Consider the following 14,580-nt stretch of genomic DNA (forward strand, 5'->3'; position numbering starts at 1 on the left):
AATTTGAAAGAGTCAGTGGATTTAAATTTCTTGTTGCATTTAAAGATGCACAAACAGCATAAAGATGAGATGAGAAATGTGTTGAATATGAAAATGCTACTGAATGGGAATATTCTTGATTTCTGTAAGTCTGAGGTGCAGAGAGTAAAGGCACTGACAGTGATTTGTTCCCATTGAGGGTAAAAACTGACTGATATGAGCCCTGAGAGTCTGAAAGTGCTGTGTTTAAAGCTGTAGAAGCAGCTGAGGTCGAGATTGTAGGTTTAAAGAGTCGGGCACTGCTGTATTGTTGACATTCAGGCATGATGCAGTTACAGTGAGCTTGGGGTACATGAGCTATCATGTTAGGCAAGTACCAGCAGCCTCCATGGTGATGCAGCGTTTTGGTCCTGTAGCAGCAGTGTGCAGTATTTCCTTAAACAAGTAAAAAAATCAAAGTATAAATCTGTAAGTTTGGTCAGCAGCTGTGGTTCCAGAGGAGATCTTTGGAGTTAGACCAGGATCTCTGAGTTTAGGGTTTCACTACAGTTAAATACAATAATGCCATAAATTCACAAAGTTACACAGTAAATGGTGGGAAATAACACCAACAACTATATAGTGTATTATGAAGTACTACAAAACAACAACAAAGTAAAACTCCTGTACTGTGGTGCTTCATTGGCTACTTTAAATAAAGGGATATCAAGTGTTACTCTGACAGTGTCCTCAGCATCTGTAGCCCACTACACCCCAGATGGTTCAATGATGCCAGTAAACTGAGGACTCATCATCTCCGTCCACAAACATAAGTGTACAGTCTTCTGGGTTGTAACACTGCTCACATGCTAAACTGCTCCAAAGTCTTTTTTATAATTCTTCTTTCATTTGGAAACATTTTGACTCGTCTCGACTTATAACATCGACTTATTGATCACAGTCCTGTCAAAGCAGATCATCAGCAGATTCATTATTAAGCTGTTGAATGATCAGCTCATAAAAGTTATGTTCATGTTTTCAGTGTTTTCTCCATCCAAGCTCATCCCAAAGTCCAGACATGCAGGTGATTAGAAAAGACATCTGATCTGAATGTGCTGCTGACTCTTTGAATATTGTGATTTCCTGATGACCAGGAGAAACATGTCTGGAAAACATGCAGAATCTTTAGAATCCAGTAGACTGTGGAAATGTGCAGTGAATGAAGGTTATAGTAGGAGACACCTGGTCCTGGTGAGATGAACCACTTTAACTGGCTCCTTTCTTTTTAGCCCACAATCATCATTTTGATCTGTGTTTTATTCTCATTATTTTAAATGGACTCAGTTAACAAAGACCAGTATAGCAGTAAAAAAGCACAATGGCTGTAAACAATAAAGATCACAGATTAAATTAAGACATCAGCCTAAAGAGCAACATAACAATGAGGTCACATAAAAGAAGCAATTATGAAACTTTGACTGTAAACTACAGATCTGCTAAAATAATGAATCAGCCAACTAGACTTGATAATTACATTATAACAAGATGTTGAAATGGATGTTACTTATACAGCAATTTAACCTGAAAAGAGGACGTTACTCTCAAGTGGTGAGGGATTATTTACAGGTAACATTTAGTGGACAAAAAAGGTGTGTGGATAAACTGCACACGTGCATTCCTGGGATTACTGTTCCAGAGTAATGCAATAAGAAACCAGCAGGTGGCAGCAGTGTGCTGGTTGGCACTGTCTCCTCACAGCAAGAAGGTCCTGACTGGGTTTTCCCCGGGTCTGCGTGGCCCCTCTCTGGGAACTCCAGCTGCCTCCCACAGCCCAAGGACCTGCATGTTAGATTAACTGGTAATTCTAAAGGTGTGAATGTGAGCCTGAATGCTTGTGTGTCTCTGTCTGATAGTCATATGGCACAACTGTGACTTGTCCAGGTGTACACTGCTTCTGGATTGAGGAGTAATAATATTTTAAAAACAAACAGACAAAGAAAGCAGAGCTGCACCTCACTGTTTGTATTGATGATATTTTTGGACCCAGCTGTGTTTTGTTCTTCTAGAAAGCCACATGTGGGACGAGCACAAATGTAAAGGCAGCCAGTGATGCCTCAACATCTTTAAACCTCAAGCCTGCATCATCAACTCACAGAGCTCTGGGCACAAATGTCTACTGGGACCCAACCAACTTGTTTTGATGACCAGGCCTTTATTCTCTCTTCAATAATAAGAAATAGTAATAATGTGTACCTACATGAGTACTTCTAAATGGAGAGCACCGCGTCTTATTGAAAAAATAAAAGGTAACATCACAATATAGCTTCAATAAAAACTTTAAAACAGCCAATCATGAAGAGTTCTGTGGTCCACTTCCAAACCAGAAAATCTAATCAAGCACAAACAATCTTAAATCTTTACTCTGATGAAAATATAAGAGAAAGTGAAGTCAAGGTTAAGTTTATTTATATATGTTTAAAACAACAGAGCTGATCGCAGTGCTCTACATTTAAAATATATAACCTTAAAAAAAGTAAAATGTTAAATCCAGAAAAAGTGAGAACAGCAAACAATATTAAAATTAAATTAAATTAAAAATAAAATTCACAGCATCTGACAGTATCTGACATCAAATGAATCAAGCTCAGCTTTTTCATGTTTTTATAACAAATAATTCATTTTTGCATGATGCAGATCTTTAAACTCAGACAGTAAACGTATTTGTTGGTGTTCATACCAGCACTAATGTGACTCTGCTGACTTTAAGTTGTTGCTTTCAGGTATTAAAAATCACAGACTTCAAAACTTTTTTCTCACTTGCTGTTGGAACAGGATACATTCAAAATTTTATATTAAAGCTTAAAAATGAATAAAAAATATCAGCTGCATATAAAGAGCATGGATCTGAAACAGGACACACCTCTGTGTGCTTTATGCTAAAAGAATCTATATCATTTTATTATTCAATATCATCTTCATAAACACTAAAAAGTGAGCATGTCTGATATTTGGGCAGCAGAGGAGCAACAGTGGATTCATTAAATGCTTCTTCTTGGCTTTGCTGCTGCAGCTCTCCTCACTGACCTGTACGACAAACACACAAAGAACACAAATGTCCAAGTTTCAGGATGTTCGCCATTTAATAACTTGAAGAATAACTCATCCTGCATGGCAGCATAATTACCAGGAAAGCTTCCTAACGTGACTTCAGAATAAACTGCTGCATCAGCTGCAGGACTTGATTTTCCTGTGAGTGGAAATAAGATTTTAAGACCAGATAAACATGTTGAACAACATTCACTGGAGGTGATGGCAGACTTTGTTTACCTGCTTTCTTCTTGGCTTTTTCTTTTTTGGGGCGTTTGACCTCAGCATACATCAGACTGTCCTCTAAGAGAGAAGTCAGGATACATTTGATCAGCAGATATATGACACAGAGCTGTTGGACGTAGAGGTGGATTTAAACTGCAGATTTGTCAGCCACAGCCATTAACAGCATTAATGCTACGCTCCCCTTAATGATTCTTGCTCTTTGTAGTTTCACTAGATTATTACTTTAGAAAAGAACAGACTACTTTAAGTGCTAAGAGTAACAAGAACCATTGACGAGATGTAATATGTCACAGGTTTCTTTTACTGTTACAAAAAAGTTAACAATTTAGAATTTTGAACACAGGATATTTTATTTAAGCAAATTAGCAGAAGCAAAGCAAAACCTTAATCAACTAGTAATAATCACTTGATTCAGTCACCTGAATTTTATCCAAATATAACTAATCACAAGTACAAAGTCTTCCAACTCTTTTGTGAGACAAAAAAATGATAATTTCACTTCATAAGTCCACAGTGATTGGACAACTGAAACTTTTGACTGTGACTCCACAGTGCTTTCTTCAGATGTTGCTGATGTTACTCATCTTTAGCAAACTACAAAAAGAACCTCGAACCTTCCCAAACAGCATCATTTATACTCATCTGCCCGTCTGCATCACTCCCTTCTTTCATCCCTTACTCATATTTTATATGCCGTACATCTATTCCACATACACACAAGTTTCCATGCTATTGGCACATCCAATACTTTCCTGTATCAAACAACCAGCTTAAACAGTGCTCTGCTGGGCCTCCAGTGATCGAGCACACTCAGATTATGTGTTTTATTTGATGGTGTTTGGTTTTGTGATCAGTGGTCTAGTTCAGAAGCTCTGGATGCTGTGATTCAGTAAATCCAGCTGAAAGGGGACTTTTTTGCCTCCCAGATTAAAGACTTTGATCAAAGGCCTTAGATTAGAGATTAACCTCTGATCTGAGGAAGAGACTGAACTCAAACTGTGGAAGAAGTTTGTTTTGAGTTTTCTTCGTTCTTTGCAAACATTCTGACCTGCTGTGTTTCTGAATCACTCAATAAATCTGTTCAACTTCTACAGCGTGTCTGTAGAACACAACACAACAACACAGTATCATGTTAAACAAATACACCTGATTTAATGACTAACCCACCAAAACCCTAAATGATTGCAGATTAACTCTGCTGATATGTAGCAGCTAAGCTTGGTAAGTGAATAACTAAACTCCATGTTGACCTATAATTAGCTGCAACATAATGAAATGACACATTTCAGTACAAACACTTAATGAGACTGTTGTGTCTGTACCTGCAGCTCCCGTCTTCACCTCAGAGTAAACAGCACTCTGCTCTGGTTCATGATGCTTCCCTGTGAAGATGATCAGAATATTTATCATGAGAAAATAATTAACTGTTAGATTTTTTTAAATATTTATTTATTTTATTTTGCATTACATTTACATTTAATTGCACATGTTTTATGTACTTACGCTTCTTTTCAACGTTTTTAAGTTCAATAAGAGCGTATGTGACATCTTGATGTTCATCTGATCCTGAAATGTTCATATTTTAGTTACAGGATTGTAAACATGTCATATGGAATTAGTTTCATTAAATCAAAAACAAGTTTCATCTGTAACTGCTCTGTGCTTTTCAGCACATATACTGCACCATTTCTGTTGTCTTCCACTTGGCTAACAGATTCATAGAGGTTATTAGTACCTAAAAAAAGATGAACCAGGGTCACATTAATCATTTTAATAAAAACCTAAAGGAGAGTTTAAATAATTCTGTTTATGTCAAAACCAAGACCATGAGATATTTTCGGACCATGAACCCATAATGTTGTTACTGTCTGTGCTGTTCTGATATGAAACAATAACATTATGGATTTTTTCAGTCGAGTTAAAGACACAATCAGGTTTGTAAAATTATTTTTATTTCTCATTTAATGTGTCAGTTTACTGTTTGGATGTTTGTCCAACTGGATTTTGACAAATATTCTCTTAAAAGCCGCTGAGCACAAAGTTAATCTAAAAACTGTTCCTGTTAGTGAAGACTTATTTTAAAAGTCAATATTAATAATGATAATAAAGATGGATTAAATACTGACCAGGATGAACAGAGTTGTACTCATGAGTTTCATTCTGGTTGACTCCATGATTTGTGGAGGAGCCCGGACTGTGACTCTCAGACTGGATCGACCTAAAACATGAAATAAACACAATAAACTCAAAAGTAACTGATGTTTGTTTCAAATAATAATAAAAAGTATTTTACCAACCTGGTGAAGCAGGAATCTGTGAAAGAGACAAATGTTATTACACATGTTTGTCATGTATAAATTGTTCCACTGATATTTTGTGTCACGAGATCAGAATACATGTATATGTGTGAATAATTAAAGTGTATGTAGTAAATAAACTCTCTAATACAGCATGAAAAGAAGAGGCTCTTACACTTGGACTGTCTGCAGCGATACAACAAGAGCAGGAGAATAATAATGAGAGAGACTCCACAAACCAGTCCAACCATCAACCACACAGGAGATGAAGAGCTGTCAGCTCCTGACACAGTTACTGTGACAACAAACAATAATTAATTATTAATAAAGTATAAAACAAACACAGAGAGCACAAATCTCTGCTAAGGCAGCTCACTCTGTTGACAGTATTTGCTTTTAAAGGAACAATATTGTATTTTCTGTGGGGTTTTTTTTTTGTGTGTGTGTGGTTTATTTGTACTGTGAGAAGTTTGTAGTTCAGTAAAAATAAGTCCAAAGGCAGATTTTTTCAACATGACAACAAGGGCAGATGTGAAATGTAAAAGTGAGGTCAGAGGTCAAACGTAACATGATATTTTAAATCTTTATACAGTACTTTCTATATGTTGACAATACACAGCACCTTTGTAAGAATCATAGTTTCTGTGTTATAAGGATTTATTTAGTCATAAAGTTGACCTTGAAGACCTCGGTGGCTGTAGCCAAATGTTAATGGATAGTTAACATGACTGCAGCTCGTCAGTGAGGTAACCAGGCAGGTCTGCTGGGATCCTTTCTAGGAAAATAAGGTTTGTATGCTAACAGATTTTCCCCTTGTTTCAGTTTCTTCCTGCTTCAAGATTCGTTTTCATGCCATCATTCACCTCCAGTCAGACGCCTGCCACCTTGGATCATTACCCCTGTATTCACCACCACCGCTGCCCCCCTCGGAGCCTCTTCCTGATTTGCCTGCCTGCCCATCGTTCAGCAGTTTCCACAGACCTCTGCTTTTTTCTTTACCCCCAGCTAGTCTGGACTCCAAGTAAGGCATAGTTGCAGCCACTTTATGAACACTCTCTGTCTTGTCACATTCCCTCAGATTTCCTGCCCTAACTGCTCTCTCCTCTCCCACAGATCTGCCGCCCTCACGCTGTTATGTCCGCTCCTCTGGCCTGTCTCTCTCACCTCAGTTAAGATGTTTTTGTAGGACTCACTCATTAAGTTTAGGTTCATTTATGTTTTGTTCCTGTTGACCAAGTCGAAGCTCACAATCTGTTGTGTTAAATGAATTATCCTGTTTGATAAAGAAACTTTCACTCATTACTTCCTCTGCTGTTTTCACCTGAGTCCTGAATCACAACGATATTAAACCTGACAATATAGAGATATTACATAATAGTTTTATAAAGTTCTGACTAAATAGACCCAGATGGATTTAAACATTAAAAGAGATAATATCATGTTATTTCTCAAGCATGAAATCCATTAAAATCCATCACGTTTTGCTCCTGCTCACCTTTAACTGACATCCAGCTCTGTGCTGACTCTCTTCCTGAGTACTGACACTTGTAGAAACCTTCATCAGACTTTGACACTGCAGAGATCTTCAGCTCCCCTCGGGGATCATTTTGAATAAGTTTGTCATTGTGATAGAAAAACACATTGGAAAGTATTTTTTGTTTTCTCAAACTGCAGCTCAGATTAACAGAAGCTCCCTCAGTCACAGGATGAACAGGACTCACCAGGATAGGAACATCATCATAATAATAATAATCTGTGAAAACAAAAAAACAAACATATTGTTTCAGTCAGACCAGCTGGTGCACACTTTGAGAAAAAGCTGTGAGTCGTGTCTCATGATCTACATGCAGACCTGGTTTTCTGAGTGATTATGAGGACTGGAAATATAGTTGGGATGTTTCCTGCAGGAGTCAAATTACTGACAGTGACATTATTGAATGGTTGAAGGTGAAATTGTAAATGTTTGTATGTTTGTGTTATTTTGCATGACGTGTTTCCCAAATTTCTCTCTATTGAGATATTAAAGGTTCATCTAATATGACGACAGAGATGTTGAGCTTTGTTGAGTTTTATTCTGACAGAGAAAAAAAAATACTGTTGGCAAATTATGACAAACTGGATTATAAAAGGATGAAGAGAAATTAGACCAACATCCAAGAATATTTTGATGCTTTGTTGCCTGAAATTGTCTGAAATTCTCATTTTTGTTTGTGTTGCCACATAGAATTACTTCACATACAGCAAAGCTGAGACAAATGTTCATGTGACGTCTAAATCATTCAGATCCAAGAAGTAAATGTATAATAACATACTCTGTACAGTGATGTTGACTGCACTGCTGAACTCTCCTGATCCAGACTCACACCAGTACACTCCAGTATCTGACTTTGATGTGTTGATGTCACATGTGGATCCAGTCATTCTCCAACAGTCAGAGAGTCGGCCGTCCTCAGGGAACTTCCTCACTCTCCACTCAGTGAAGTTTCCCTCACAGGTCAGTGAGACAGAGTCAGAGGTGAAGTGTTGCACTCTGTCAGGACTCACTGTGAGAGACGCTGCTGAATGAACATCTGGAAACAACATGCAGTGAAGAGACAAAGCTCACAGATGTTAGGATTCAAAATATCACAGTGAAAATATTTGTTTGTTTGAAGCGTTTGTTTTGAAAATCAAATTTAATAGTTCAATATGATAAAGTGTTTGTTTGGTGAGACAACACTGAGTCTGACAACAAGCCCTGAATCACACAGACAGTCAAATCAATGGAAAACAAAGGAGCCGAATACTGACATGTTTAAGATGATCTAACCCACATGCTTTATCTGCTGGCAGCTCATGTAGAGCTTGGTACACGTCATGTGACATCATGAGCTTTGAGTCATCACTCTCAGCATCATCCACCTGATACAGATCACTCTGAACACACTTCAGTCATTTGCTGTAATGTTTCTGTCATAATTCTGTGATATTGTCTGTTTCACAGATTCCTTCTACAGTGAGATATTTTGCAGCAGCAGGACCAAAACTAAAAACCTTTGAAGTATATTTTAAATGAACAATAACAGCAGCTGTTATTTGTGACATCTTCTTCTAGCGTCCATCTGTAGTCAGTGTTTCTCTTGTATTTGTCAGAGCTGTTAACCTGCCTGCTGACATCTTTGTTTCTTTATTAACTATATTTGACTTTTTTATCTGAGCACCTACCTGAGCACTAAACAAAGAGTCTTAACTGTGTAAATCCTGTCTGTGCACCAAGTAAAAATAATCAGTACAAACAGAAACATGAGTTTAAATATCAAAACATTTAAAATCTCATAGATGTCTTTTGTTTTTCATGTTATCACATTAAATAAAAACTGAAAAATAAGAAAAGGAAACAAGGAAATTCAGTTTGGTTTGATCACAGAGAGAAAGGAAAATATTCAGTTCATTTGTTCTTTTGGGAAGTTTTAATATAAACGGAGATAAATGATTGTCATGGAGATGAGATTTTAATGGTCTAAATCCTGGTGAATAAAAATGATGAGCTAACATGAACTTATTGAAAGGACAGAGAGAAACAAACTGACCTGCAGACCAGACAAACTTTGGTTGACTGTGATCAGTGAGATACTCTGGGTCTCCTCTTCCAGCTCTGCACACATATCCTGCTGTGTGTGTCTGTCCATGAATGATGTAGGAGTCCTGTGCAGTCCCACTGCCATCAGGTAGCAGCTCATAACTGGAGGATTTATAGTTGAATGTTTTCAGATCAGGAACAGCTTTACAGAGGTGGGACCAAGTCATTGTTTTGCAAGTCTCAAGTAAGTCTCAAGTCTTTATCCTCAAGTCTCAAGTCAAGTCTCAAGTAATGTCAGGCAAGTCAGAGTCGAGTCTCAAGTCACTGGTGTAAAAGTCCAAGTAAAGTCACAAGTCTGAAATTTTGAATTTCAAGTCCTTTCGAGTCTTTAAAAAAAAAACGAAAAAAGCATGTTGCAGTTATATGCTAAATGTAAATATTAGACCATGTAATTTTTAAATCTGTGTTTTTCTCAACACATGACAAAATAGTGAACTTAGAAAATATACACAAATTGTGAAATTGCACCTCTATAAAATGCAGCTCAATTAAACCTAGCTCCAAGAATAGTTTTCACCAACAGTTCTGAGATAAGCTGCATGTTGTTCTTGGATGCGCTTGTAGGACCGGCTTTTAAATCGCATGACAAAAATATCATACACATTAAAAAAAACTGCATCACCAACGTAGCCTGGAAAACATTTGCTAGTTAGATGAAGTCAGCTATCTCATCGTAGCATATTTATATGCATATTTATAATTATACGCTTCTTGGAGTGAGTGCATACACTCGTGAAGTTTAGTAACTTCAGGTCACTGCAACAAGCCCAGGTACAGTTTACCGACGGATGGGTACAGGACCTTGAAATGCACCGTGTAGAAAGTAAAGACCATCGTACGTATCATAAGTTTACCAGTCTCACAAATCGTCGTCATAAATACACATTCGTTAACCGTTTATTAATAGGACCTTTGAGCTCAATGGTAATTAATTAGTAGTGGAAATAATTTCTGGTAGCATCACAGAAATGTAGCAGTGACAATAATATTGTATGCTGTAATCGTACTGGGCAATTAGTGATACAAAACAACTGTTTTATCCTGTGAATAAAAGTATATGTTTTTGTCAATGTACCATAATAACAGAAGCGAAACACAATATTGTGTCAGGACAATTCACTATTTATGCACAATAAACAAAGGAGCATAGCGCGACAATTTCTGTTCAGCGCCAGACTTGCTTGTAACCTATATCACCAATTATCTTAAGAAAAATGACGCATTAACTACAACAGCAGACTGACCTTTGTGGAAATGCTTGGAGCAGACTAACCTGTGAGCTGGAGTGTTCTGGGACGTTATATTTGATCTTTGAATGGCTGCAATCCAGTCGCCTCTTTGTTACTTCGGAAACATGGCTCGAACAATTTCTCTTCAACGACGTACCGATAACAACCGATCTCTTTACCCGTCGGCTTCCCGTGGCTGTCATGCGACCGGCTATTGCAGTTAATAATACAACGGCTTCTTGACATTTTTGTGTTTCTTTTTATCGCTGTGTAACTGATTTCAATTGAAAGCCTGCGTGCGCTAGTACCTCTTGCCACGAGTTCCCAGAATCCTTTGCGGTTCTACCCGTGAATGACGTCACATTTTCAATCTCTATATAATATGCATGTTAAATTTTATATTTGGGGTAAAATATCAAGTCTTTTCAAGTAAACCGGTTCAAGTCCAATTCAAGTCCCAGGTCATTGGTGTAAAAGTCCAAGTCAAGTCACAAGTCTTAGAACATTTTTTCAAGTCAAGTCTAAAGTCATAAAATTAATGACTCGAGTCTGACTCGAGTCCAAGTCATGTGACTCGAGTCCACACCTCTGCAGCTTTATACCAGTAGAAGCTCCATCCTGCAGACGAATGTTCAACCTCACAGTTCAGAGTTACTGAGGCTCCAGGACTCAGCCATGATGGAGACACAGTGAGGACAGGACGGGGTTTATCTGTTCAACAAAGATTTTCTCTCAGTGAACATGTAGTACAGTCTCTGAACAGTGAGCTCAGTTTATACAAAGAATAATAATCTCAGTCTATATGAACAGAAACACATTTTACAAAGTGTTCAAACAGCTTAAAGCAAACATGACTTACTGTCAGAAACTGTCAGTGTGACTGAATCACTCCACTCTGTTGTTTTATGCTGTGAACTTTTCACTCTGCCCTTACAGCGATAGTTTCCACTGTTGGATGATGAAGCAGAAATAATCCTGTATTCATTTTGATTTGGAGGTTTTCTGATGTTGTTTGCTTCCCACTCATAATCCCACTCAGTGTCTCCTCCATGGATCTCACATCTGACAGTGATCGTCTCTCCTCTGTATATCTCAGACCAGTTTGGATACAGAGTCACAACAGGCCTGATTGACACTGTTAATGTTCAAGAAAGTACAATAAAAACACATGAATGACAAAAGGTTCAGTTACCATCAGATGTAGTGCTTTGTAGGAAGTTACATTTACACTCACCAGTTGTGTCAATCCTGACTGACTCACTGTCCTCTGTGTAGTAAACTGGTTCTCCTCTTCCTCCTCTGCACCTGTAGCGTCCTCCCTCTGAGACACTGATTTGTTCATTTGTCAGAAGTTGATAAGATTTCTCATCTCTGTACCAGTAGTATTTCCATCCAGATGATGATGATGATGATGATGGGTTCACAGAGCAGGTCAGGGTCACACTGCCCCCTACTGGAACAGCTGTCCTATCAGCTCTCAGTTCAGCCTTTGGTTTCGCTGCAGTTCAGTTTAGAACAAGAACATAAAAGTAAAAATGACTGAATCAGAACAATTTAAAGATGGAAATATGTAAATGATCAAATATCACAAAACCATAGTTGAGATAAAACAAACTGTGCCACACAAAATATTCTGTATTTCTGTTTTGATCAAAACAGTGAATTTGTTTTATTTACTTTTGTGTATTTTAATTTATTACATACATGCACATTTCAAATAATTCATTTGAAGCATGACTGAGTTTATTGATCAATAATGAGGAAGTAACCCAGGTTAATATGATCTGATTGTATTTTGAACATGTGAGAATTGCTCCTAAATGAGTGTGAGCAGTTATCGTTTCATTGGTGTTGTTTTTTACTTTTGTTTTTGGTGTATTGGGATTTGGTGAGTAACAGTTGGTTTGCTTTGATGTCAGTTAGCACGTTATGTCCTTGTGTTCTTTACTAAATCTGATGTTGAAGCCTCTGATAGCTAAGATGAGACCTAGTAAGTGTGTTTTATATTCTTTTGCTGTGGAAGCTGACATTTTCTGTCGCACAGATGTCTTTAGACCACACTAATACGCACAGTCAACTCTACCGCTGACATTACAGGGAGCAGTTTGGATGGGATTTCCAGCTGAGCTGTTAGGAATGCTGGAATAAGACTCCAGTGTTTGTGTTGCAAAACAGATCAGGTTTATCAGCCGAGAGCAGATCTCAGAACTGAAATCTGAGACTGTTGAATCTTGACGGTGATCCACACCTAGGAGATCTGAACTTCCACTGAAATCATCTGTTCCTGCTGGATCAACTCATATTCCAGAGATCAGGAAACTGACTCACACTTCTGAACTGTGACACGACTCCACCATAAACTCTGTTACTGCGACACACAGAAGATTTAATCCAAGAACTGATTCCACACCAGACTGTGACTGTGAAAGGTTTCTCTGTAAATCTGTGAACAGCTGATTTTGTGCTTTCAGTGTTGTAATTCCATTCATTGTGTTGGTGTTGTACTGGTAACTCACTGTGTTACTGATTATAACTAACCAGCCACTCTGCAGGTCTAGTGAGTAAACTGAGCCGGCTCATATTGATCAAAGTTTGCAGAGCAGCTGAAAGAAAGCTGGTTAACCCTGTAGGAGCTAACACAGGTTAACTTGTAGTTCACACAGGTAAGAGTTCAAACTAACCTGAACTAGACAGAGAGAGAGATTTTTACATATTGTTGTTTAATTTTATTTAAATATTTTATTCTGGTTTTCAGATGCATAAATTAATGTAAACTGGAAACTTTTGTATTTTTATGTGTCTTCTGTTTCCGACCTACTAGTTCAAAGTTCACCCTGGTCCTGGTATGTATTATTGGTTATTGGTTGTTATTTTATTTTAATTTTGTTTTATCTTTAGTGAAGTATTGAGTTTTCCCATGTACCATGAATGCACCGCTGCACTGCTCATGTTAACTTTCTTTCACTGCAGCTCTCTGCATGCTGTAGGTAAATTTCTCTGTATATTGCACTGTGTTTAAAGGGTAAAAGAACCCCATGAAACATAGTTTTGAGCACTGATTTTGTTTTGCAGATGCACAAAACTGCTGTGGTGGGGTGGCTGTAGCTCAGGAGCGTTGGTGGTTCGATCCCTGGCTCCCCTAGTTTGCATGCCAAATATCCTTGGGCAAGATACTTATGGCGTATGAATGCGTATGATTGATAGTTAGAAAGCACTTAAAGTATAGATAGTAGTGCTTGTGTGAATGGGTGTGTTGTATAGAGCGCTTTGAGTACTCCAGGAGAGTAGAAAGAACCAGTCCATTTACCATGTGGAACTTGCAATCCTGTAACGTGTTGAGCTACAGAGTTCATGTATTGTGTGAGCAATAAATTAACTCCGGTGAGTCTCTGATTGTGCAAATTAAATTTGATTCACAGTCCGGTTTCTAATTTATAAAATTTATAAAACTTTATAAAACAGCTTCTATGTGATTGTAGAAGCTGTTAACGATGTCTTCGATGTGTTAGCCCTGTGAAAAGTGTGCTAGTGTACCCACATGTGCTACCTTTGCAGGTGCAAGTGTTGCATTTTGAGAAGAATTTGATTTTGAGGAAAGAAAAGCTAAATTTGAGTGAACAAAATGAATTGCTGCGTGCAAAAATGTATTTCAGTGTTTGTTGTTATCCACACACACACCAATAGCAGCCGCTTTTGCTCTGTTTTTGCATTTGCGTTTGCTCGCAATGTGTTGCTTGCGCTTCTCATTTCTGCCCAGCGCGTTCAGCTCTTTCTGTTAGTGGTGGGCGGATCGATCCAAATATCGATAGTATCGATCCCAAGTCGGCATCGGTATCGGATCGATACTAGCCTGGTGAGATCGATTCTTTACTTTGAGTTCTGCTTGTTTGCTATGCTGTGCTTTCGGTAAAAACGAAACAACCAGGTCACTGGACTCACCACTCCTGTGACAGCGGAGAGCACTTTGCTCCCTCTTCCCCCACTCTTATGTTTCGGTGTTGCACTGACACGTCATGTGACTTAGACACTTTGGGGGTTGTTAAGTTGTTTACATATTAATTATATTTTTTTGTTTTTGTTGTTGAGAATTTTAATTGTAATTTTTGTATTAGTTTATCAACAGTATTTGTTTTAATTTGTTTAC

General features: G+C 37.9%; 1 protein-coding gene and 1 long non-coding RNA gene across 3 annotated transcripts in view; both read right to left on the reverse strand.

Moving 5' to 3' along the window:
* Positions 1-2,402: 2,402 nt before the first annotated feature.
* The window catches only part of LOC113018842 (uncharacterized), a 43,836-nt gene continuing 31,658 nt past the window's right edge, over positions 2,403-14,580 (reverse strand). The window contains exons 1-8 of one of the 2 annotated variants that reach the window (XR_013906069.1): positions 5,589-5,884; positions 5,418-5,509; positions 4,976-5,026; positions 4,795-4,857; positions 4,614-4,673; positions 3,286-3,348; positions 3,143-3,205; positions 2,403-3,042 (exon numbers count right to left, since the gene is read on the reverse strand). This is a non-coding gene — a long non-coding RNA (uncharacterized LOC113018842). Of the gene's footprint in view, positions 3,043-3,142; positions 3,206-3,285; positions 3,349-4,613; positions 4,674-4,794; positions 4,858-4,975; positions 5,027-5,417; positions 5,510-5,588; positions 5,885-14,580 lie in introns of those variants that run through there. The other variant, XR_013906070.1, reaches the window with a different exon arrangement.
* Positions 6,207-9,374, reverse strand: LOC113013484 (high affinity immunoglobulin gamma Fc receptor I-like). Its single transcript, XM_080299793.1, has 3 exons — positions 9,158-9,374; positions 7,903-8,158; positions 6,207-7,319 (listed from the first exon to the last, which is right to left on the reverse strand). The coding sequence occupies exons 1-3, from the start codon at positions 9,372-9,374 to the stop codon at positions 7,037-7,039; spliced, it is 756 nt and encodes a 251-aa protein (XP_080155919.1). The 3' UTR covers positions 6,207-7,036.

The sequence above is a fragment of the Astatotilapia calliptera genome, chromosome 3 (genome assembly GCF_964374335.1).
Source record: "Astatotilapia calliptera chromosome 3, fAstCal68.1, whole genome shotgun sequence".
NCBI classification, from domain to species: domain Eukaryota; kingdom Metazoa; phylum Chordata; class Actinopteri; order Cichliformes; family Cichlidae; genus Astatotilapia; species Astatotilapia calliptera.